Source organism: Vipera ursinii (genome assembly GCF_947247035.1).
Source record: "Vipera ursinii genome assembly, chromosome: 3".
Classification (NCBI taxonomy): Eukaryota; Metazoa; Chordata; class Lepidosauria; order Squamata; family Viperidae; genus Vipera; species Vipera ursinii.
Window position 1 is genome coordinate 121,598,044 of NC_139516.1, and position 22,360 is coordinate 121,620,403.

General features: G+C 38.5%; 1 protein-coding gene across 1 annotated transcript in view; it reads left to right on the top strand.

Annotated features, from left to right (window-relative positions):
* The window catches only part of CFAP61 (cilia and flagella associated protein 61), a gene marked incomplete at both ends in the record, with an annotated part of 142,199 nt that overhangs the window by 25,589 nt on the left and 94,250 nt on the right, over positions 1 to 22,360 (top strand). Inside the window, 7 exons of the mRNA XM_083358329.1 lie at positions 7 to 194; positions 4,362 to 4,401; positions 5,404 to 5,543; positions 8,288 to 8,414; positions 11,375 to 11,452; positions 11,789 to 11,995; positions 14,504 to 14,638. Coding sequence (XP_083214455.1) covers positions 7 to 194; positions 4,362 to 4,401; positions 5,404 to 5,543; positions 8,288 to 8,414; positions 11,375 to 11,452; positions 11,789 to 11,995; positions 14,504 to 14,638 — 915 coding nt within the window. The remainder of the gene's footprint in view (positions 1 to 6; positions 195 to 4,361; positions 4,402 to 5,403; positions 5,544 to 8,287; positions 8,415 to 11,374; positions 11,453 to 11,788; positions 11,996 to 14,503; positions 14,639 to 22,360) is intronic.

Sequence of the window (22,360 nt, forward strand, 5' to 3'; positions counted from 1 at the left end):
TTGCAGAAAGAGGAAATACTTGCTCAGGTTTCATTAGAACCATCATTAGAAAGCAACGAAAGTAAGGCTCTGAAAGCAACTGAATCAACATCCACTACTAGTTTTGAAGGAGAACCTTTCCATCCTCTATATAAAGGAGAAGTAAATGCCTTTTGTATTCAGCTCTTTTGTATTGATGAGCAACATGAAACAAGGCAAGTACATATTTAAATACATGATATGAAAGCAATTTAAGGGTAACAATGAGCCATAATTTAAATTATTGATCTTAGTAATATTTACTTGAAATAGTTACGTCTTGCCTATCAAGCTTTTATAAGATCAAGCTTATTTATATTGTATAGGTAGCTAGAAAAAAAAGTAGGTTGACAGTCCACTGTACAGAGAAATTTAAATGTAAGTATATAACTAGGAAAATAAGTATTACTTTTCTGATTAAAGTGGTACCAGTCATTTACTTACATAGGAACATTGAATTGAGATAGCAACCATAGAACATTGCGGGAAAGGGAGCTGGTCTCGCTTCCTGTGCTATTATTACCATAATCCTAGCAATTAACTGACATTTTCATTCTGGAAAAAAAAGAGGATAACTCATCTGTAGCTCCTAGTCACCTGTTTCAGGAATGTGTGCAGCAAACTGTGATGTCAGCAAAAGAATGATATATGGACAGAGACATCATCAAACAAATGTCACTATGATGTACAGAATTTGTGCCTACTTACTTAATTTGTGGCTTTTATGTGATGACTTTGATACCATTGACCATTTTATCCATCCGATTCCCTGGCCAGAGTTGGGGCATAGTATTATGCTGGTATTTCCTTCCATTTCTAGGGTCAGTTCCAGTCAGTGTAATGATATAGGAGGCTATGTGAATAACCCTGAGGAACAGGAAGAACCACAACCAACATAACATCAGATAAAATAAATTTGATTGCAAAGCAAAAATGTAGTTTGAGAAAGTATCTTGGACTTGACCCTCCCTCGTTCTCACAAAGATAAAGAGTGAGAGGAGATGCATATTCATATATTCAAGATTCTGTATTGTAATCATATAATGAAAGTAGTAGCTGCATTTATACCTTTGGCTTTCTAATTTGGCCTACCTTAAAAAGCTGATGGATGCCAGGAGAAGTCTGCCCATGGCCTTTCATACGGGGTCCCGCAGGGCTTGACTCCCTCTCCACTACCATCCACATCTGGGGTGTCAAACTCGCAATGTCACATGACATGTTGTGATGTATCGCAACTTTTTTTGCTATTGCCGGCAATGGGGTGGGCACGGTTTCTCTACGATGCATCCAGCCCATGGGCCGGCAGCTTGACACCCCTGATCTACATGAAACCTTTGGGAGAGATCATTCAATGGCATGGGGTGAGGTATCATCAATAAAACATTCAGTTTTATGTCTCTGTCTCCAGACAGCCAAATGACATTGAAGAGATTGGGTTTTAGTGCCTAGAGGCCATAGGGGTCCTAATGGGAATGAACAGCATCTCCATAGGATGAAAAGGTTTTAGATCAACTCTAGCAAGACACTGTGGCTTTGGGTATCAGGGCCTCTTGGTTCTGCTGATTTCCCCTCCATAGTTCTGGATGGGGCTGCGCTACTCAAGACAAAACCAACATGCAACTTTCGTGTCCTACTCAATGCATAGTTCCTGTTTGAATAGCAGCCATGGCCTGGAGGTACCTTTGCACAGCTTAATGTTATGCACTTCTTATGCTTCTTCCTGGATTAAGTGGCACAGTATATAATAATTTATTCTTTTGTCACCTTCTGAATAAATTAATGCAAGGCACTGTACATACGGCTATCCTACATACAGAAGCTTCAGTAATTTCCAGAATGCAATAGTCTGGGCAATTGTGGGAGGCCTTTTGTTACATAAATGCTCCACAAGCTGCACTGGTTCCATATTTGCTCCTGGATATAGTTGAAAGTGATAATTATCAACTAAAAAGCCATTCATGATATGGGGCCAGGGTGTCTACCATCTCATTAGATCAGATAAGAGGGGCATGTTCTAGGTCACGGGTCAGCAACCCGTGGCTCTGGAGCCGCATGCGGCTCTTTCAGCCTTCTCTTGCAGCTCCCAGTCGTCCTCCGCCATTTGGAGAGAGAGAGAGAGAGAGAGAGAGAGAGAGAGAGAGAGAGAGAGAGAGAGAGAGAGAGAGAGGGGCACTTCACTTCCTCTCTCTCTGTCTCTGTCTCTGTCTCTCTCTCTCTCTCTCTCTCTGTGTGTGTGTGTGTCTGTGTCTGTGTCTGTGTGTGTGTGTGTAAAAAGAGAATGGCCTCACGCTGTTCTCCAACAAGCTGACAAGCTTATTGGGCAGGGCTCCTGCCTTTGCTGCATCTCCACAGGAAGCAGGAAGCAGCAGAAAGCAGCAGCTTTCAAGGGCAGGAGAGCCAGCCCAATAAGAATGTGTGTCAGCTTGTCGGAGAACAGCGTGAAGCCAGCTTGCCAGGTGAGCAGAAGATCGGAGAGAGGGGGACAGAGAGAGAGAGAGAGAGAACTCATGTACAGCAGCCTCTATTTCTTTTAAATTAAACTCTTCAATCAAGCTTCCCTCCTTCTGTGCGCGTGTGTGTGTGCGCGAGTTTTGCGGCTCCCAGTGTTTTTTTTCCTCTGGGAAACGGGCTCAAGTGGCTCTTTGAGTGTTTAAGGTTGCCGACCCCTGTTCTAGGTCCCATCAATTAGGGATTGTCATCTAACATTGTGCTAACTATACTTCATATCCAATTTAATTTAACTTAATTTTAATTTAATTTACAATTAATTTAATTTAAATTAAAATATTGTAATCTAATTTTCCTTTTAATTGAGTCATGAACAATTATTCTTTGGCCCCAACCATGTTTGAGAGGGCACTCCTTTACCTACTTCTCTACAATCAACTGCAATACTTAGCTTGAAAAACCTTGCTCATTCTTAATTTAAAAGCATTTTTATCCATTAAACCAGGGGTCTTCAAACTCCGCCCTTTTATGACTCATGGACCAACTCCCAGAATTCCTCAGCCAGTGTGCCTGGCTGAGGAATTCTGGGAGTTGAAGTCCATGAATCATAAAGGGGCCGAGTTTGAAGACCCCTGCATTAAACTACCACTCAAAATACAAATGTGGCATTTTTCCTTTTGAAATATTCAGATTTCTTCCTAAGAGTACCCTTTTCTCTACAATGTCCTTTCAAAGGCAAACCAACAGAAGTCCTGGAAAGACAAACCCATAGGGTGATCTTGCAGAAGAGGCCGTACAAACATACGAATAACATGTCAGGATTTATCTTACCAAAACAAGCCATTACATTTCAACTGTTCTCATGAGAAAATAACAACGGCAAACTATCCAAAAATTCCCCCGCTGATGTCTGTGATATTTGACAGATTTCAATGGAAATACACACATTCTATTCATGCTGGAGAAAATAAGAAGTTAATCCCCATTACTTTCTCATTCTTTCTCTCCCTCTTAACCTGGCTTTCCATTTATTTTTCTCACAGTAGCTACTTCATTCTTCATTGATTTTCTCCCTCTTCTCCGGGCTTTTCCCTTATTTCCCTTAATAATTTTGACTCTTGCTTATGTTTTGCTTACGTTTGCTCAAGTCAAACCTCTCCATTGGGGAATGAAATACAGTATGTAAACTAAGCAGGAAAACAATAGAATTTGGTTATCCCTAAGCCAGCTGCCTGCAATTAGTGCAGGTTCGAGTCCCACCAGGCTCAAGGTTGACTTAGCCTTCCATCCTTCCGAGGTAGGTAAAATGAGGACCCAGATTGTTGGGGGCAATTAAGCTGACTTTGTAATAATGCCGCTTGGGGTGTGTGTGTGAAAGCCCTAATAAGCAGGCATATACATAGAATGAAGGCTATTGCTAAGCACATTGGTTTGTGCTTCTTAGATTGTAAGCCGCCCTGAGTCTTCGGAGAAGGGCGGGATATAAATGGGATTAAAATAAAATAAAAAAAAATTCCACAAAGAAACGATGAGTCCCAGTAGTTTCCTCAAACCAGTCATAATAGAGCAATAAGATAAAAGGTGTTTTCTACTTAAATACACATGGGAAGGACCTGTAGAAAAGAATGATGAAGTAAAAGTTAGCTCAAATAAGTGGATGAGAGTATCTGTCTGCAGTGAATGAAAGGACAGAGAAAAACAAGGTGATAATTAAGAGACTCTGATGTGAGAGGCAAAAGGATTACTATTACTGACTTTAATGAAATATCCATTAAAGCAGTTTGTTGGCCAATTTTTTGGTTTGTGCTTCAGCATATATTTGGTTTTTAGTTTGGGGAATATGGTTAAAGTTCATTTGCACGCTGCAAATACCATGTACTTGACTTTATTTACAGGTCACTGGATTTCCTAAATTTTGTTTTTGAACTTTTCCCAGTAAGTAGACATTTGGTTTTAAACTTTTCATATTAAATGTATATAAAGTAATTTTTAAAAAATCCTTGTTGCAATTTAATTACTAGAAAATTATTTGCTAAACTTCATGCTTGTTTGCACAAGGCAAAATTGCTTTTGAAGAAAAAAAATCACCAAATAATTATTGAATTATAGTAACTATTTTGGAAGGATTGTAATAAATCTTAATACAAGTTTTCAATAGAATCTTCACAGACTTGATTGTTCCTACTCCTTATCACATTATAATTTGGTGGCACAATACTAAACTATAAGCAAGACAATTTGATTTATTTATTTCTGTTAAAAATGAGCACCAAACTCACCTCTTTCTTTCTGTTGAAGTAACATTATCAAACCATCCCCGGTGACCTTTCATGATAGAAAATCATAGCAATAATAATAATATTGATTTCTTGCTGTAAATATGGTATCTATCCATCGGCCTTGGCGGGCTTTTCACAAAACGCCCAGCCTGCAGTCTCTGGAGCAGCCGATGACCTTGGTTCCCACGGGACAAAAGAATATTTTGACTAGCCAAGCACCTGGCAAGCCCCCCACCCCCACTATTCTATGTGTCAAGCGAAAATGAATAGGGGAAATGGCTACAGCCAGGTTCATTTTTAAAGTTGACAGTGTCACCTTAGTACAACAGAAAATGCATACTTTCCTAAGCATAGCTACATGGTGCTTATTTATGTATTAAATTTATATGTTGCCCAGCTTGCAGTTCGAGATGACTCTGGGTGGCCTTTATTTAATTAATTATTTCATGGCTTGGTTTCAGAGATTGATTGTGCAAGAGAATGATGGCCTTAGTTTCCTTCCTTGTCCTACATGTGCTTCACCTGCCTACAATTTGTCCAAGGCCCTGATGAGAAATCACCAAACTTAGGAAAGTTTAGTAAAGTGGGAACTTAACTTGGTTTCTATAATCCTATCCTCTATTTTGTATTTCCATTTCCTTTTTTTACCTCTTTTTAGGATAAAGACTTCTGCATCATCACAGTGCCACATATGGTCCCTGAATTTCACCTGATTCGGAGTTTTGTTAGGATTATTCCCTTTAGCAATTGTACACTGGATCAGGAGCTCTATGTATTTCACCGTTCTGGATTGCTCAAGTTAGTAATACATTTTGCTCTCACAACTATTTTCATATAAAATGTTTGTTTGGAAATTAAGGTGCCAGCCTTGGCCAGGAGAGCCTTTCTGCAGATTCACCTGGTATACCTGGTGTGCCATCCCCTTTAGGCAGTGACTCATGCTCTTGTCACCTATCAATGGATTACTACGATGCAATGTATCTGAGGCTGCCTCTGAAGATCACTTGGAACTTAGCATTTGTCCAAAGCACAGCCACACAGACAGTAGACATGCCACATTATATCCAAGTGTCACCCTTGCTTCAGGAACTGCACTAGTTATCAATTCATTCCTGAATGCAGTTCAAAGTGCTAATTATCACCTAGTCAAGCCTGACAAGGCATTGGCCCATGCTATATAAGGACAAAAATGTAGATTCGTTAAATTGTAATGGACCATCATATTGTTGGATTGAATGGAGCCTATTGAATTATCAGTTTTGCATACTCAGGGTAGAAGCATTTCTGGACTGGGAATAACTTTAGAATATGAGCGTATCTGAATAGATATTCTTCCAATATTATGTTCCATCCTATACATAGGTTTGAATACCTATTTAAATGTCACAGAAGAGCCATTTTTCAAATATGGCTCATAAAATAGCAAACAAACAAAAATAATGTTAAACTAAATGTTAAAACAGCAGCATGAAACATAAAACCTTAAAACAACTAAACCACATTAAACAAACAATATTTTATCTGTTGCTAAATATCGTTTTCATAGGCTCACTCTAGTTATCCCTTCACAGAAAGATTGTATACTTTAAACACGGTATACCTTTATACAAACCAACAATATGAAAGCATTATTGAAGGGATTTGGTATGAATTGAGAAAAAACTGGACCACCACTTTTTCTCTGAAGTCTTTCAAATTAAAATATAATTTCTGAAGAAAATTTTCATGGATGTGCATGGAAAACTGAGCAGTAGTGGAAAAATCTGAGTATAAAAAGCTAGTGCTAATAATTCCTTCCTGATGAAGGTATATAAAAAGGAAAGGTCAGTGTAATGTGTTTGCACTGTGAAGGTTTAAAAGATGTGAATAGAAAGTGAGTTACTGAAAATGGATAAAAGCAAACTTGTCTAGAAACAGCATGGGGGAATGGGGGGGGGGGAGAACGAGAACTGGAAGTACAAACTCACAAAGATAAAGGGAAAAGCTCCAAATGAACAATTGATTGGCAAAGGTTGTAAAAAAGGAAAAAGCCTTGTACAATAACCAGAAGATGGCAAATGCAATCCCAGGTTTGCAACTTAAGAGGGAGGGCTGGAAAATAATAATACAACAAGGTGTAGCCTGAAATGCTTAATGGATACTTCTCTTCAATTTTGAATGCAAAGCACAATAATAATGATGCCCTTACATCTGGACAGTCAAGTGATTAAGGCTTCTAAAGTGAGTTAATTCTTTCCTGTGAGCAAAATGAGCATGTGCACACTAAGATAGTTTTCTCCCACTTCGTTATTTTCATAATAGGTCTGGGTTTTTTTGTTCTTTTTTTTAAAAAAAAGTGGCCTATTTTTAGGTGTTATTTAAGCCATTTTGTTTCTTGCAATTAATTATATATGAAAAGGCTTTTTTATATTATTAATACATACATGCAAGAGATAGAAGCAAACGGCACTGCTTGTCATCTAGAAAAATAGGACGAGAAAAATCTAAAGTCACTACAAAATGGATTTTGTATTATTTGAAGAGTAAAAGCTTATTTTGTTTTAGAAAAGTACCCATGTTTCAAACATACTCTCTTTTCAGCTCTTTGTGCAACTTGTTTGTGAATAGTAAAAGAAAATAATCCTGAAAAACAGCAGCAAGAGGAAAACAGATTGAATAATTTTGTAAAATCAGTAGTTTTGTATTGTCAGATGATAGGAGTTTTCTATCTCTCTTGGCAAAGATTCAGATGGAAATTGAATAAAATATTAGAAAAGGTATAGATAGTAGGCTGATGAAAATCTATAGTGTTCATGTGCACTGAGATGTAATATGTTTAAATTCCCCGTGAACAAACACTGCAATGGGCTCTCAAATCAACTTTAATATGAAAACCCTGTATTTATGTTCCCTTCCTTCCCATATTTTAACTGTAGTTATTTTTGTAGTTGCTTATTGTTTTACCATTTTAATGTCTAGTGATTTTAATATCTGTAAGTCACCCAGAAAAGGGACGCGGTGGCTCAGTGGGTTAGGACGCTGAGCTTGTAGATCAGAAGGTCGGCAGTTTGGCGAGTCAAATCCCAAGTGCTGCGTAACAGAGTGAGTGCCTGTTACTCGTCCCAGCTTCTGCCAACCTAGCAGTTTGAAAGCACGTAAAAATGCAAGTAGAAAAATAGGGACCACTACGGTGGGAAGGTAACAGCGTTCCGTGCGCCTTTGGCGTCTAGTCATGCCGGCCACATGACCACGGAGACGTCCTCGGACAAGCGCTGGTTCTTCGGCTTTGAAACGGAGATGAGCACTGGCCCCTAGAGTCGGAAATGAGTAGCACGCATGTGCGGGGGAACTTTTAGCTTTACCTTTAAGTCGCCCAGAGTTGCCTCTGTTTGAGATGGGCAGCACATAAATCAAAATAAATAAATAAACCATTTTTCCTTTTTTTCTTTATAGAAATCTGTACTATAAATTCATTATATATCATGATTGCCTATTCAAGTCTGGGATCTGAAACATTAAACATTAGTAGATATCATTGTTGGAATTATTTTGGTTTTCAACAGGTCTTTTCGTGTAAGAGCAGCAAAATCTACTGATGTCTTTGCCATTAAAAGACTAATCCAAACCCTGGAATTGAACGTAGCCATATTGGATGACCTAAATAACTACTTATCAGCACGAAGAGATCCAGTAAGTGCTATAATAATACTGGGGGGGAGGGAAGAAATGGATTTTATTGTATTGATTTGTAATTCACTTAATAATAGAAATGCTCTGGGCAGATTATAAAGTAATTAACTTTCTTTAAAAAAGAAACATTATAATATAAAGTTACTAAATCAGATTGAATAGAAAACAGTAAGATGCCTTGGAGAATAAGAATGTCAATGGCTGCACTAAAAATACATTAATATGCTTGGAAATCTGCCTGTCTGGAGAGAAATTCGCCTCTAAAGTTGATTGAGGGCCCAAGCAGACATATAATACGGGAAATTTTCTTTAGATTGTTTACACCGGTGGTGGCGAACCTATGGCACGCATGCCACAGGTGGCACACAGAGCCCTCTCTGTTGGCATGCATGCTATCGCCCCAGTCCTAGGCCTTCAGCTGGGTTTTATAAAACCTTTTCGCTTTAGGCCTCCACCACCGTGTGAAAAAAAATGGCGATGTCCATTTTGCTGTATGAGTTCATGGTGACCTATCTATTTTACCAGGAAACATAGATAGGGCAGCCTAGAAATGTAAGTGCCCTCCTAACCATACCCAAGCAGTCCGGGTTTGTTGGCGATGTCCATTTTGCTGTATGAGTTCATGGTGACCTAACCCTAACCCTAAGTGGAATTTTCCTCCAATGGGATTTTCCCATGTATTTTGCCAGGAAACATAGGTAGAGCAGCCTAGAAAGGTCAGTGCCCTCCTAACCATACCCAAGCAATCCGGGTTTGTTGACGATGTCCATTTTGCTGTATGAGTTCATGGTGACTAACCCTAAGTGGAATTTTTCTCCAATGGGATTTTCCCGTGTATTTTACCACAAAAGATAGATGGGGCAGGCTAGAAAAGTCAGTGTCCTCCTAACCATACCCAAGCAATCCAAATTTGTTGGCAATGTCAATTTTGCTCTCCGAGTTCATGGTTCAACCCTAAGTCCATGCTGGTGAACCTATGGGACGTGTGCCACAGGTGTTATACAGAGCCCTCTCTGTGGGCACGCACACTGTTACCACCGCAGCCACACCCACCCAATGGGCACACCCACCCAATTGGCTACACCCACCCAATTGGCCACACCCACCTGGCACCCGACCATACATAAGTGGGTTTTGGGTCACAGTTTCGGTACTCGGTCTCTAAAAAGTTCACCAACATTGGTCTACACTCAGTCTTCTCAGGGCTTTAAAGAGCAGTACTAAAACCTTGAATTGGGCCTGGAAATAGATAGGCAATCACCATGTTGCTGATGGATTACTGGCATGATATGATTATATTACCCAGGCCCAGATAGTCAAAACTAGAGCTGCAAGTTACTAACTGAAACTATTGAATCACCTAAAAAGTAACTGCTCCTACAATACATCACACTAGTTTATGCTGTAGCTTACCAGAGTATCATAGTGGATGCCATTGTATCCTACCCCGAAAAAGATTGCAGCTAGTATATCAATCTAAGCAAATTAAAGTCTTTCTGAGCAACAAGGCTGCCTGTGTCCAGTTACAATAGTAGTTCCAAAAGCATCCACAAGACTGCATACTCTGATCTTCCAGAGTAATGCAACCCTCTCCAAAACAAGCTGAACACATTCATATGGGCACATGGATTACAAATGAACAGTGTCTTTATTTTGTCTGGAATGAAGTTAATCATTAGTCATTATACAATCAGTTCCAAGCAGTATTGATTAAATGAAAAATATTAGTAAAGCTGGATGTCATCCTCATATTGATGTTAACCAGGCGAAAGTTTTAGTTGTTCTTCCACTACAGGTACTAGATAGTCTGGGTATTAGAATTGAACTCAAAGAGCTCTGTGTCATAACTTAGAAGATTAGATTTTGGGTTGCTTTCTTTCTTTTTCGGAGTGTGGTAACAGTTTCTCTGAAGGAAGAAATTTGTTGAACCCAATTGACAACTTTGACTTTACTAAATTTAACAAGTCAAAGTACACAAGAATTGAGCATCTGAGTTCCTAGTCAAAATTGTTCGAGCATCCTGTCCATATCTTCAAAACTCAATAATTGGAACTTATCCAATACAGATAAAGATGATGATGCTCTAGATGTCAAGTTTCCGATGTATGGGCTTTTCAAGTGACTCTGAGGCATTGTTTACCTTAAAGGCCTTTATTAACATTCGATGTTAGCAGCGTTGACACTAGAAATTTCTACATTAACCCAGCAATGCAAATCTCAATGAATGCAAATGTCTTTACTTTCAGAGGGTCTTGCAGTTATATCACAGCAAACTATACTGCATATTATCAATTGTTATTAAGGGTCAGAATGTAGCAGCTCCTGCTGGAGGACATTGTAATATGTTTAAATTCCCCGTGAACAAACACTGCAATGGGCTCTCAAATCAACTTTAATATGAAAACCCTGTATCATAATTTATGTTCCCTTCCTTCCCATATTTTAATTGTAGTTATTTTTGTTGTTGCTTATTGTTTTACCATTTTAATGTCTAGTGATTTTAATATCTGTAAGTCGCCCAGAAAAGGGACGCGGTGGCTCAGTGGGTTAGGATGCTGAGCTTGTAGATCAGAAGGTCGGCAGTTTGGCGAGTCGAATCCCAAGTGCCACGTAACAGAGTGAGCGCCTGTTACTCGTCCCAGCTTCTGCCAACCTAGCAGTTCGAAAGCGCGTAAAAATGCAAGTAGAAAAATAGGGACCACTACGGTGGGAAGGTAACAGCGTTCCGTGCGCACATGACCACGGAGACGTCCTCGGACAAGCGCTGGTTCTTCGGCTTTGAAACGGAGATGAGCACCGGTCCCTAGAGTCGGAAACGACTAGCGCGCGTGCGTGTGTGTGCGTGCGTGCCACCTTGGGTTCTTGAAAGAAAAGCTGGACAGAAATCCAATCAGCCAGTCAATATTTTCTGAATTAATAGAGGAAAAAAATTGCTACCAACCTGATTGTTTTTTTTTCAGGATGGGACACCAGTTCAGGCATTTGTAGCAGAGGTTTTGAATCAAATCGTTGGAATATCTATTATTAGAAATGAAATGGTATGTGTTCATATTTGCAATTATTTTTATTGATTGGAAAATCTCATTCCTTTTAAATATTCATACAACTTCAGCATATTTAAATCCACCAGCTTCCTGTTTTCCTACACACATATATACAACCAGCAGAAGAATATATATTTGTTTAAATTAAGTTCATATGGTCTGGAGCCTAGTTTCCCTCTCACTGCAAGGAGAAATCTGAGAAAAGAAAAGAAAGAATTTCCAAATGAATGTTTTTCTTAACAGTGGCATATCTTTTTATGCCGGCAGAAGGATGTAGTATTGATGCAGATTCAGAATTCCTCCTTAACTACTTCCTGAATTGTTTTCCAGGATATCGAATATATTCGTTCACATTACAACATTGAAGATTTTATCTATTTCAGTCATTACCAGCAGGAAGAACATGGCCACCTTTACCATTTTTCTATCAATCCAATTTTTCATCATTATGCCAAACATTTTATGAAGGAGATACTTCGGTTAGCCTACAAATCTTGCCTCTATTATCCTATTTATCCCCAGCCTGAAGAAGGCAAGGTAAACTGCAAGTTTTTTAAAAATTAATTTTATTTTTTAATTGTGTCTTCACTTTGTTGTGTCAATGTACAAAAATATAATGCATTTCTAGTATGAATTAAAGGGACGCTGTGGCTCAGTGGGTTAGGACACTGAGCTTGTCGATCAGAAGGTCGGCAGTTTGGCAGGTCGAATCCCAAGTGCCGTGTAGCAGAGTGAGCGCCTGTTACTCGTCCCAGCTTCTGCCAACCTAGCAGTTTGAAAGCACGTAAAAAATGCAAGTAGAAAAATAGGGACCACTGCGGTGGGAAGGTAACAGCGTTCCGTGCGCCTTTGGCGTCTAGTCATGCCGGCCACATGACCACGGAGACGTCCTGGGACAAGCGCTGGCTCTTCGGCTTTGAAACGGAGATGAGCACCGGCCCCTAGAGTCGGAAACGACTAGCATGCATGTGCGGGGGAACCTTTACCTTCACCTTTTTAGTATGAATTATATTCATGAAATGGATTGCTGGAAGAAAAGTCTTCATCGTGATTCAGTCCAAGCTGGGAATAAACATGGCGACTGCTTTAGAAAGAAGGTTGCAGTTTATTGAAGAGGAGAGCCAGACAGAAAGCTGACTCTGGCAGAAAAAGGAGAAAAAAAGGGCTGAGCACATGTTGGGAGTGGGTTTTTATACCCTCTTGAGCCTTTTGTTTGGAGGTTATTTCCTGTTCCTGTTTGAGGCTTTGTATTTCCTGTGTCATGTATTTTGACCTGTGTCCCTTTGGCATCTCTGAGTTAATCCTATTATGTCCTGTCTTAGACTTTGGGTGTGGTATGTAGATTTTAGGTGTCTTTGTCTTTCTAAGCTTCTAGCTCCAACCTTCCTGGATTTACATCTGCATTTCTATAGAGCTGGTTTCTGCTTGAGGGAGGGAGACCTGGGGCTATTAAGAAAAACTGGGCATGCTTTTCTGCCTCTTTAAGATCTTTGAGGAAATATGTTTTTCTGCCCTTTTAATATTTCCTTCTCTGGTGGTGGGGCTGACTTCCCGCAGGATAAAAGAAAGAATACTTACTTTTAATCATTTATGATAAAATAAAAACTGCGAGAAAAACTGCAAGAAATTTGCTATAAAATAAGTATACAAAGCTGCTATATATGCATTGTAACATTCTTAAAACGCATCTAAGAATTAATATTTGATCTGAGGGAGAGAGATTCATTAAAATGTACTCCCTCCATTTGTATTTATTACCTTTTTTTGTTGTTAGTAGGAAAATTGAGAAATACTTTAAAAGGTTGTTCAGCTCTTACGTAGAAACCTCCTGGAATTTACTTCAAAACATATTCAAGACTGTGCTGTTATGTGTCCTTTCTACAAGGAAAATAGCAAGTATCAGCATAGATTAGGATCTAAAGAAGCTCATGATAGCTCAGATAGAACTTATTATTAATTCAAGATAAAAACAGTACACAATAAACATCTAACCCTAATCTGAAACAGAGATTTAACCCCAAAGCCTTCATAAACATGAGAGTTAACCCCAGAGATTCTATAAGGCAATAACAATTAAACACAATTTTGGTAATTTTTGAAGATCTTCATTAAGGAACTGAGAATACGTAGTGGACAACTTCCATTTTTGATCAGCCGGCACAGCAGATTTGAAGTGGAGATAGGAGGACTCTCTGCCAGTTATAATAAATGTCCAGAGTCCTTAACTGTAAGATGAGTGGAAAAGAAACAGCTAACATAATGAATATTATATCCTGCCTGGATCAGGCAGACAGGTTGCTTGCATTTCTACACCTTGAGCTGAAATTTCAATGCTGCGTTGCTTTAAATTCTGAAGGTGTGATTCCCTAACCCTTAGGAGCTGGTTGAAAAGTTAAAGCAAAACAAAACAAAAAAGCTTTAGTGAATGCACAGAAAGATTTTGGAAATACCCTAGATGTTTTATTTACATTATTGCTGTTTTAATTATTATAGCTTTCCTATGGTTTATACAAAGCCTGTAACTGAATTCATTGCAGTTCAGACAATCCTATTTTGTATTTACCGTATGTAAGCATAAGAATATTTCTTAGTGTTTATGCTATTTCATTAGCATTTGCCATTTGTCATTTTAATGAAAGCATTGTTTATCTGTTTTGTAAAATAAGCAAAGGTTAAGAGTATGCATGTATCATCACTTAATAAGGTTGGATGAAGAAGACTTGTGATTGCTGCAAAGAAAAAATATTCCTCTGGGGGAAGCTTCTTGTGCTGCAAAATCCCATAAACCAAACCACTTGTTTATCTGTCATTCCCAGTGAGATAGTAATATAATTACTCTCATAATTATCTTCATTAGGATAGGGAATTAACTGCAACCGATTCCTCTGCTATGTGAGTGTTTATTTTATTTTTGAGGGAGGGGGAGGTACCGTTCTGGGTTTTAATCAAAGGGATAAAGGATTATTATATTCACAAAGCAGGGACATCTGTGATGCACTCTTCTGACATTCTGTTTGTGCTAAAATATAGCTTGTTGTCCTTCAGTTCCAGAATCCCTGTGCCCATTCCCTGACATCTGCCCTACATTACATGGTTCCCGTGCGACCAAGACGACAGATTGTCTATCCTCTGGAAAAGCTTGGCATAAATGCTCCATCAGAACAAGTCTCTAAGGATCAGGTGGGTAACTAAAGCAGAAGCAAGCAAAAGGCATAGTTCCAGCTAAATGTAGAATTTGGCAGATGGGATGACATTACTGCCTTAATGCTGTTGGGCTGCTTCTTAATTACCCTGAACCTCATGTTCATGCCCTTACACTTCACAGTCAGCTGTATCTTTTTCTATACATTCCATTAAAAATACAACTACAGGCTGCAGGTTTTCTATTATTAGAATTTGATAGAGAATAATTTATATTATATTAAAATAAGCAAAGTTGCATTATGGAACTCTAATTAGGCCCTTTTGATCCTTCCAGGAAGATAAATCCCAGTCCTGCACTTGCTATCCCCTTCTCCCCCATTGTCACATCAAATAGATTATCTGCATTTGGAACTTCTGCATTGTAAAAAGCCCAATTGAATCATAATACAGGTTTGTATAACCCAGTTTCCCATTTCCCGCCGTGACCAGCCAAATGTGCCTGGAAAATTCACAGTCCTGTCTCAGCAACCAGTATTCAGTGACATACTGCTCCTCAGGTTCCATTTAGGCATTGTGACTAATCATTATTGGTAGGCCTTTCCTCCATAACCTTCTCTAATTCCTTATTCATCTTGCCAGGTGGTATATGGGTCTATGTGATTTGAGGATGAAAATGTGGAATGCATATAAGTGTGCCATCTGTTGCTTTTCATGATGCTAACTAACTGGGATCTCTTTACACGGTTGCTGGATATTAGTGGTTTTTTTTTTGCTCTTATAGTTGCCTCTTGTATATTTAAGGATAATGGCCAACAGAGAAACTTGTTTTAGTATACAAATGTATTTTTAATTTTGAGGGAGGTAGGAATAAAATGGATATTTATTTTTCAGCAACATAATGCAATATTTGTATATACTTCACTCAGTTTTTGTGTTGGTATTAGTAAAACAAGCTGAATTATGAAAACAATAAAAATAAAAAAGCAATATGTGAACTGGATTGCAATAACCGATTGTTTTTGTTTTTTTATGCTTTTTACCTTATGCAGTGCAGCTCTCTGATTTTTGAAAAATGCACACAAATTTTGAAAATTGGAGACTTGCAAAGTTGAATATTAATGGATGTAGAGACTAGTCATTCAGATTTGTTTTGTAAATTTATAAATTTAAATATAATTATTTTATGTAACATTTATAAATTTGCTTGCTTAGTATAAACCAACAAACAAACAGAGACAGTGGGAAGTCTGAGAATAGGTTTAGTTTAGTTTAGTTTTATTTGATTTCTATACCGCCCTTCTCCCTAGGGACTCAGGGCGGTTCACAGGGCATATATAAATAACAATACAAAAGTTAAAAGGAAATTAAACCAGTGCCCGATTAAAAACAACAATAATAAATACTAAAAATCAATTTAAAAACCCACATTCCCCCATCAGGCCAGACCAGCTAATTCAAATAAGTGGGTCTTCAACCCGCGACGGAAGGATCGGTGAGCCTGTAGAATATATCATGTGGGGATATCAAGTGTGGCAGTTGAGGGGAAGGAGGGAAAGGAAATCATGGATAAAATAGGGAATGGTAGTTGAAACAGTAGGACAAGTCATGCTGGGAGCTGCAGGAGAAAGAGAAGGGGTAGCATGCATCAGCCTTGCCATACTTACATATCTGGATTTCAAAACTGGAAAGACCAAAATGTTCTGAGATTTGGTTTGTCCTGCAGTGACTAACCCAAAAGGAATGTGCCTGCTCTTCCAGAATGCAAAACATTTTCTTAATTTCATGTACACCCCAACCTATCTATATAATTGGCTTTTTTACATAATTCAATAATTAACTAGCAGTACATGTTTGGAAATTTGTAATATATGGGATGGTCATCTGGACGAGCTTGATTTTTATTCCAAGAATGAAGAATGGATACTTATTCCCTGTAGGAATTTCTACTTTTTCAAAGAGTAATTTCACAAATGAAGGCGAATATACATGTGCCAGAATAATGTTGCGGGATCCAATCTGAGCCACCAGGGCCAGAGGTTTTTTTCTTCTGAGTTTTTGAACTCATGCTGGAGCCCATCTTCAGGGAACTTCTTTCTAGAGAGTGTGTGCTGTTCTGTGTTGTATTTATAGTGCCTGTAGTAAGTAGCTTTTTAGGCATTGATTGGGGTGTGTTGATGGCTAGCTTTTAAGTCCTTAACTGTCATTTGCTTGTGCTGCCCACTCCTCACCTTCTAAGTACTTGATAGGCCGGTGGTATCTTGTGACTTCTTGTGGGTACCCACAATCATTTGTAACAAGTTGTCTGTGCAACATTGTGAGGAGAGAAAGGAAAAAACAAGGTACAAGACTAACCACATGGCACACCCTGCCATACATCAAAAACATTTTGGAAATTGTAGAACGCAGCTTACAAGATCTGCAAGTGGGCATCATACACCGCCCAGAGGCTACCATATGAGGATAAATTATGCATTGTAAAGATCTCTTGGAGGTGGGAGATACTTCCGATGTAAACTACCGAATCCCCTGCATGGATTGCCCCTGTGACTATATAGGACAGACAGGGAGAAAGCTAATCACCAGATTCCAAGTACACGAGCGATCAGACAAGGAGGCCCAAAATCACTGGTTGCCTCTAACTGCAATGAACAAGGGCACACATTCAAGATTGTTGGATGAGCAGGTACAAAAACAGCCAGGGAAATGATTGAAGCCTGGGAAACAGGCCTCAATCAGTCAACAGTCAGTCAACAGGAGTGCTGTTTACCACCAGTCTATCAAGTACTTAGAAGGCAAGGGCTGGGTAGCACAAGCAAATGACTCTAATGACTTAAAAGCCAGCCATCCACACATGCCAATCAACATCTGAAAAGCCAAATTTTGAAAAAGTATTATGTGGATTGGAGAAATCTCAAGGAAGCCATAGTTTATTCTTTTGAAGTAGGGATATAGCTGGATCCTTCAGTAAAATATAGTGAAAATTGTTAAAGGTCCTTGTTAAGGAAAATTTTTCTACTGATGAGATTTTTTCCCCAGGAATCTGCCTTTTGAGATATGTGTGTGTATCTGTATATCTGTGTGGTGGGTGGTTATGTATATATAGACAATATGGCAAAATGAAGTTCAACCAGTATGTATAATTAGCTTGAGAACCGTAATTATTTTTTATAATTATAAGCAGTAGGTTGTCAACTTGTTTTATTGTCTCACCATCTGGGAGCATTTTGCTATCCATCTGTTTTATGTAATTAAGTAATTATCAATATAAACCTACAATGGGTGTTATAATTAACAACAATAATTACTCTATAATGCATAGTAAATTCATATATATAATTAATTTTTGTTTGTTTGTGGCCACCAATTCTGTGTGCTTTATTACTTCTCAATTCTCAAAGTTGTGAGGTTTTACTATCAGTTTCAGGAATGTTTCTCCTGCTACTTAGACTAAATCTGCCACATCAAACAATGTCCTTCTGGCATTCCACATATGAGTTTGCACTTGTGCAGTCATAAGCATTCCACCCAGAAATTACAGGTTAGCTTTGAAATACCTAAGGAAAGAGCAATGGACACAAATCTGAAGAGTTCTTCCCTTGCAAGCAAGATTATCTAGCTACTAATAGGTAATACTGTACTTCTATAGCAGTGCTGATTTTTTTCTCCAATTATGTCACCTGTCAGGGAATCTCCAAGTATTTGTATGAAAAAAAAAGATGAGGTAACACTCCATAAAGATTATAGATTCCATTTCCAAACCAATGAAGAATAGCTTAAAGAAAATGCTATATCGATAAAGGATTATCTAGACCAGGGGTAGGCAACCTTGGCTCTTTTATGACTCGTGGACTTCAACTCCCAGAATTCCTGAGCCAGCCACGCTGAGAGAAAAGGGAGAGGTTTCCAAGCTGAGCCATGCTGGCTCAGGAATTCTGGGAGTTGAAGTCCAAGAGTCATAAAAGAGCCAAGGTTGCCTACCCCTGATTTAGACCTTCTGGAACATCATCCAATTTGGAGCCAAAATCATTGAGGCAGAGAGAAATATATGGCTAAACAAATGGATGGGGGATGATTATTGGCTACCAAAAAAGGAAGCTTGCCACATGTTTTGAAGAAACCATAATCAGGGAGGACTTTGAATAAAAGATATCCCTGTTAATCCCAAACAAGGCAAATGTAGATTGAAACTTGTCCAGCCCTTTTGTTCCAATTCATTTGCCAAAATGCAGTAGTACTTCAGAATTTCAAAAAACACTTCCTTCCACCTGTATGTCTCCATGCAGAAGTAACTATTTTAATCAGAATTAAGAAAGAAACAAAGCAAAAGGAAGTAACATTTAAACGCCAATAATTGCTGAAACATTGCTGAAAGAAATCCATCTGAGTACTCAGAGACACCAAGTTCAAATTTTTTGCCACGGTTGTGCAGCATAACAGCAGCCATGTAGAATTTTGCAACATTGTATAGAATTTACCAAGCCCAAAGTTGGTAATTAACTGATTTTTTAATCAACATGATTAGCACTAGAGAAAAAATTCAGAATGTATATTAATAAAAGCAATTTAGAAATTGCGATCTACAAAGATTGATATAAAAGCCTTGGTGGAGCAGTGGGCTAATGCCTCCTTAAGTAACACCAGCTGCCTGCAATTAGTGCAGGTTTGCATCCCACCAGGCTCAAGGTTGACTCAGCCTTCCATCCTTCCGAGGTAGGTAAAATGAGGACCCAGATTGTTGGAGGCAATAAGCTGACTTTGTAATAATGCCGCTTGCGGGGGCCTGAAAGCCCTAATAAGCAGGCATATACATAGAATGAAGGCTATTGCTAAGCACATTGGTTTGTGCTTAAATTGTAAGCCGCCCTGAGTCTTCGGAGAAGGGCGGGATATAAATGGGATTAAAATAAAAATAAAAATAAAAATAAAATGTATTCAAAGTCTTGGGCTAGGATTCATACCCAGAAGCTAGCTCGAATAGTACTATTGGTACTATTTTTGTTTTCTTTTGCCATAATCATTCTACTTCTAATTTATAGGTCTTTGCATTTTGTGGTTTTCTCCTCTTATTCTATTCTGCTGTTTCCAGGTACTACAACATCCACCATCAAGACTTTTTATCTTTTTTATTGACATTTGTTAAGTCTGGAATGATATGTGGAAGGTGCTTATCTGTTTGAATTCTAAAATCTGAGAGCACTTTAGCTTTTTCATTTTCTATTACTTTGCCTGTTTTCTTGCTTTCAGGCAAATGGCATTTCTTGCGGATATTCCACTATACCACAGGTCTGCAACCCGCGGCTCCGGAGCCGCATGCGGCTCTTTCAGCCGTCCCCTGTGGCTCCCAGTCCTCTGCCATGTGCAATCCCCCCCCAAAAAAAGGTGGGACTAAAAAAGTTCAACCAATCAATTCAAATATGCAGGGTAGGTGCATATCTCACCTTGGCTCCACTCTTCAGTCAAACCCTGTTCTGCACATGCGCGCATGTGCACACACTTTTTGTGGCTCCCAGTTTTTCCTTTTGTGAGGGAACTGGTTCCGAGTGGCTCTTTCACTGTTTCAGGTTGCTGACCCCTGCACTATACCATTGTTGCTGTTTTGTCATGTCTTTGTGTGTAATCACTCTCTGTGATATTTTTGCAGCAGCTAATTATTATTAATTTAAATTGTTGGCTGCCCAAGTCAAGTGGAATCTTAGCTGTATTAAACATGAATCTGAGTATTCTTTTTTAAATTCTGAATATAGTTTTACTGATACAATAAAAGGAACATGAAACTTGATAAGAGTCCTACTACAGTTGTGCTACTATTTCAAGTCAGGAAGACTGATAAGAGATATTAATAGATGAGTCTAAGAAGAGATTGAAAAGGTGCAGTTTCTTCACTCACTTAATAAAAAAATTTATCTGGAAGAAATTTTGTCTAATGAAAGTGTATAAGGTAAATTTGTACAATGCGTACAAGGCAAACTGAGAATCAATTGGTGTAATGACTAAGGCACCAGAATAGAAATCGGGAAAATGAGTTATAGTTCAGCTTTAGGCATGAAAGTTGGCTGGGTGACTTTGGGCCAGTCACACACTCTCATCCTAATTCACCTTACAGGGTTGTTATGCATTGAGTTATTTATAAAAGTAATAAAGATAGGATTAAAAAAATCTTTTAAAAATTCCACTTATAGTAATCCTAAAACAAGAATCTGATGCCTTGAAAAGCACCTGCTAAATTTCTGGCTTATTTGATTTGACCAATTTCTCATTATTCTATATATCTGTGAACCCAAAAATGTACTTAAACCACAATAACTTTCAAGAGATATATGTTGCAATTGGACTCCTCCGCAAGATGGCTGTAGGAAGAGTTTTGTCTCCTGTCCATAATCTACTGTTTTTGCTGCCAAACTTGGTTCTTTGGCAGTCTTGCTCCTTGGATTTGAACAGGGGCACTTAGGAAGGACCTAAGTTGACTTTTGGATAGGTGTGGACTCACTCAGGAAGAGGAATTTTGAAGATTGCAAGTTCCTGTGGGAGCAGCAGGAAAGTCATTGGACTTTTTTCCACCTTTTCCTATCAGCAGATTGTTCTCATAAGCAAACCTGGGTTTTAACTTCACTTTCAAAGCCTTTGTTTTGCTTTGTTTTTTATCTTTAAAAATTACCGTAATTGGACGGCTGAATGCTACTTTATTTCATCCCCTTGCTGGCTTTTATCTACTTCTTCTGCTTTTTTCCTTTGATCTCTTTGCTATTTTCATTAACTTCTGCTTTTCTGTAACGAAACACGGTGTGTCTTGGATAGTGAAAGTATTGTTATTTTTACTTGATTTCAATTTTTATTGGTCATTTACTACAGGGATTTTGTATTTTATCAATTTTCAAAAAATTTGGAGTTTATTTTTCTTAATCCTTTAGTTTTGGATCCAAATGTCCAGAAAATATCTTCCCTGCTCTTTTGTCTGTTTCTTGTTCGGCTTTTATATATATATATATATATATATATATATATATATATATATATATATATATACTTTTATATATATAAAAGTATATATATATATATATATATATATATATATATATATATATATATATATATACACATATACATATACATACATATATATACATATATATTTGTTTTCTGAGGTTTTCGCGGGTGTTTGTATGTGGAACTTTGGTTATTCGGGTTTTTCCCCGCGTAGAACTAAAGGTGTAGGCGCAACGTTTCGATGGAATCCCATCCGTCATCATCAGGCTGGTGGCTTTAGCTTCCTTCTTCTGGGAGAAGCATGTGGCTGTTTGTTCCTCTTTTTTAAACTGCCAGAGGGGGTGTGTTCTGTGGGTGGAGGTGTGCTCTGATTGGGTGGGGGACCAAGTGTGTTCTGATTGTCCTAAGCTCTATGGTCTGCCCAAGATACACAAAGAAGGAACCCCACTCAGACCCATAGTCAGCTCCATAGGCTCACCTCTACAAAATCTAGCCAAATTTCTTGCCAAACAACTACAGCCTTACGAAAATTCCATCACCTCACACGTACAAAACTCATTCCAATTCATAGAGATCATAAGTAAACTAAACGTACAGCCCTGTGACCTACTTGTGAGCTTCGATGTCGTATCCCTCTTCACCCAAGTGCCAATCAAAGAAGCCTTGATAGCTATCCTAAATAAATACAACCCCCCAAAACACATCCTAGATCTGACCAACCACTGCCTATCTAACACATACTTCATCTACAATGGACAAAGATACAAACAAATG